The sequence below is a fragment of the Haliaeetus leucocephalus genome, unplaced genomic scaffold (genome assembly GCF_000737465.1).
Source record: "Haliaeetus leucocephalus isolate CR32 unplaced genomic scaffold, Haliaeetus_leucocephalus-4.0 Scaffold2, whole genome shotgun sequence".
Classification (NCBI taxonomy): Eukaryota; Metazoa; Chordata; class Aves; order Accipitriformes; family Accipitridae; genus Haliaeetus; species Haliaeetus leucocephalus.
In genome coordinates, this window is record NW_010972438.1 from 16,513,228 (window position 1) to 16,514,683 (window position 1,456).

A 1,456-nucleotide genomic window follows, 5' to 3' on the forward strand; every position below is an offset into this window, starting at 1 on the left:
CCGGCAGCGGGGGAGCCGAGCGCTGGCCAGCGGCGAGCGGGCGGCGCATCAACAGCTGGGTGACCCGGGGGCAGTGCCGCCTCGGCGGCGGGCGGACACCGGGGGCTAAGGTGTGGATTTTATCTCCAACGTTTTTCCAAACCACGCCGATCTCCTTGCCTCCCCCCGCCCCCCGCCGCCTTTTTTTTTTTTTTTTAATAAAAAAGAAATGGCACAGCCATCTCCCCCGCCTTCCGCCTGCCCTTTGGGATGCCATGAAACGTGGCTCGGCGCAAATAAACCACCCACCCACCCATCCATCCATCTATCTATCCATCGTCTTTTTAAATCAATACTTGAACGGGAGACAAAGCCCGGGTGCCTGCGTTCCCCGGGGGAGCCCCCGTCCCCCGGCAGGGGCAAAAACACAAAGTTACTGCTAATTGAGGAGCGAGGAATCATTTAAAAACAACAGCGGGGGATGTGGCGGCGCCGGAGCCGGTCGGCGGAGGGGATGAACGCGGAGGAGCCCCGCGTCTCGCCCCCGTGCGCCCCGGCGGGGCAGGGGGCCGAGCACATCGCACCCACCGCCCTGCCCTCAGCCCTCGCCGCCCTCCCGCCCCGGGTTATCCACAACCACACGAATAAGAGGGAAAGGTAGACCGAGCCGTGTCCTCCCCCAGCGCAGGCTGCCGATATTAATGGCCCCAGGACGGCAGACGCGCATAAACCCGCTCCCATGTTGGTCACAGGCCGAGGGCAGCACCTTATCCCGCCTTCACCTCATCCCCTGCCCTTCCCGGTCCCTGCTCGAACACTGCCGCTCATCCCTTCCCCATCCCAAACCTACCCCATCCTCAACCCCTTCCCTAATCCCCCCCAATCCCCGACTCCCAAATCCCTCATAAATCCTCCCCCGCTCCCCCCTCCCTCCCCTCAGCCCCGGGCAACGCCGCTGCCCTTGGTGGGCGCCCCGGCTCTTACCTTCTGGGTGCTGCTCCGGCTGCTGCTGCTGGTGCATTATTCCCACTTTCTCCAGTGCGTGAGAGGAAAATGAAAAAAAAAAAAAACAAAAACCCCAAAACCGGGCAGAGACGCCCCCCACCCCACCCCGAGCCAGGTGTGCGCTGCCCCCTGCGCTCCCCGCTACCCGACCCCCATGGTAGTGACTAGCGACGTGCGAGGGGCTGCTGCTCCTCCTCCTCCTCCTGCTGCTGCTGCTTCGCCGCTGCCAAATCCCTCAGAGTTTGGGCCAACATGACACTCACATCCGGGTGACACGGGATCTCTCCATCCCTAGCAACCCGGCTGCTGCTGCCGCTGCCGCCGCCTGCTCCTCAGTCCCCCTCCTGCCGCCTGCTCCTCAATCCCCCTCCTCCTGCTGCTGCCGCCTGCTCCTCAATCCCCCTCCTCCTCCTCAGTCCCCCTCCTCCTGCTGCTGCTGCTGCTGCTGCTTGCCGCCGCCACAGGGTTAACA

The 1,456-nt window shown here is 63.9% G+C and overlaps 1 protein-coding gene across 1 annotated transcript in view; it reads right to left on the reverse strand.

Annotated features, from left to right (window-relative positions):
• The window catches only part of CACNA1D (calcium channel, voltage-dependent, L type, alpha 1D subunit), a 199,081-nt gene extending 197,746 nt beyond the window's left edge, over window positions 1–1,335 (reverse strand). Inside the window, exon 1 of the mRNA XM_010572683.1 lies at window positions 964–1,335. Within this exon, the coding sequence (XP_010570985.1) occupies window positions 964–1,000 (37 nt within the window). The 5' untranslated portion in view covers window positions 1,001–1,335. The remainder of the gene's footprint in view (window positions 1–963) is intronic.
• Window positions 1,336–1,456: the final 121 nt, after the last annotated feature.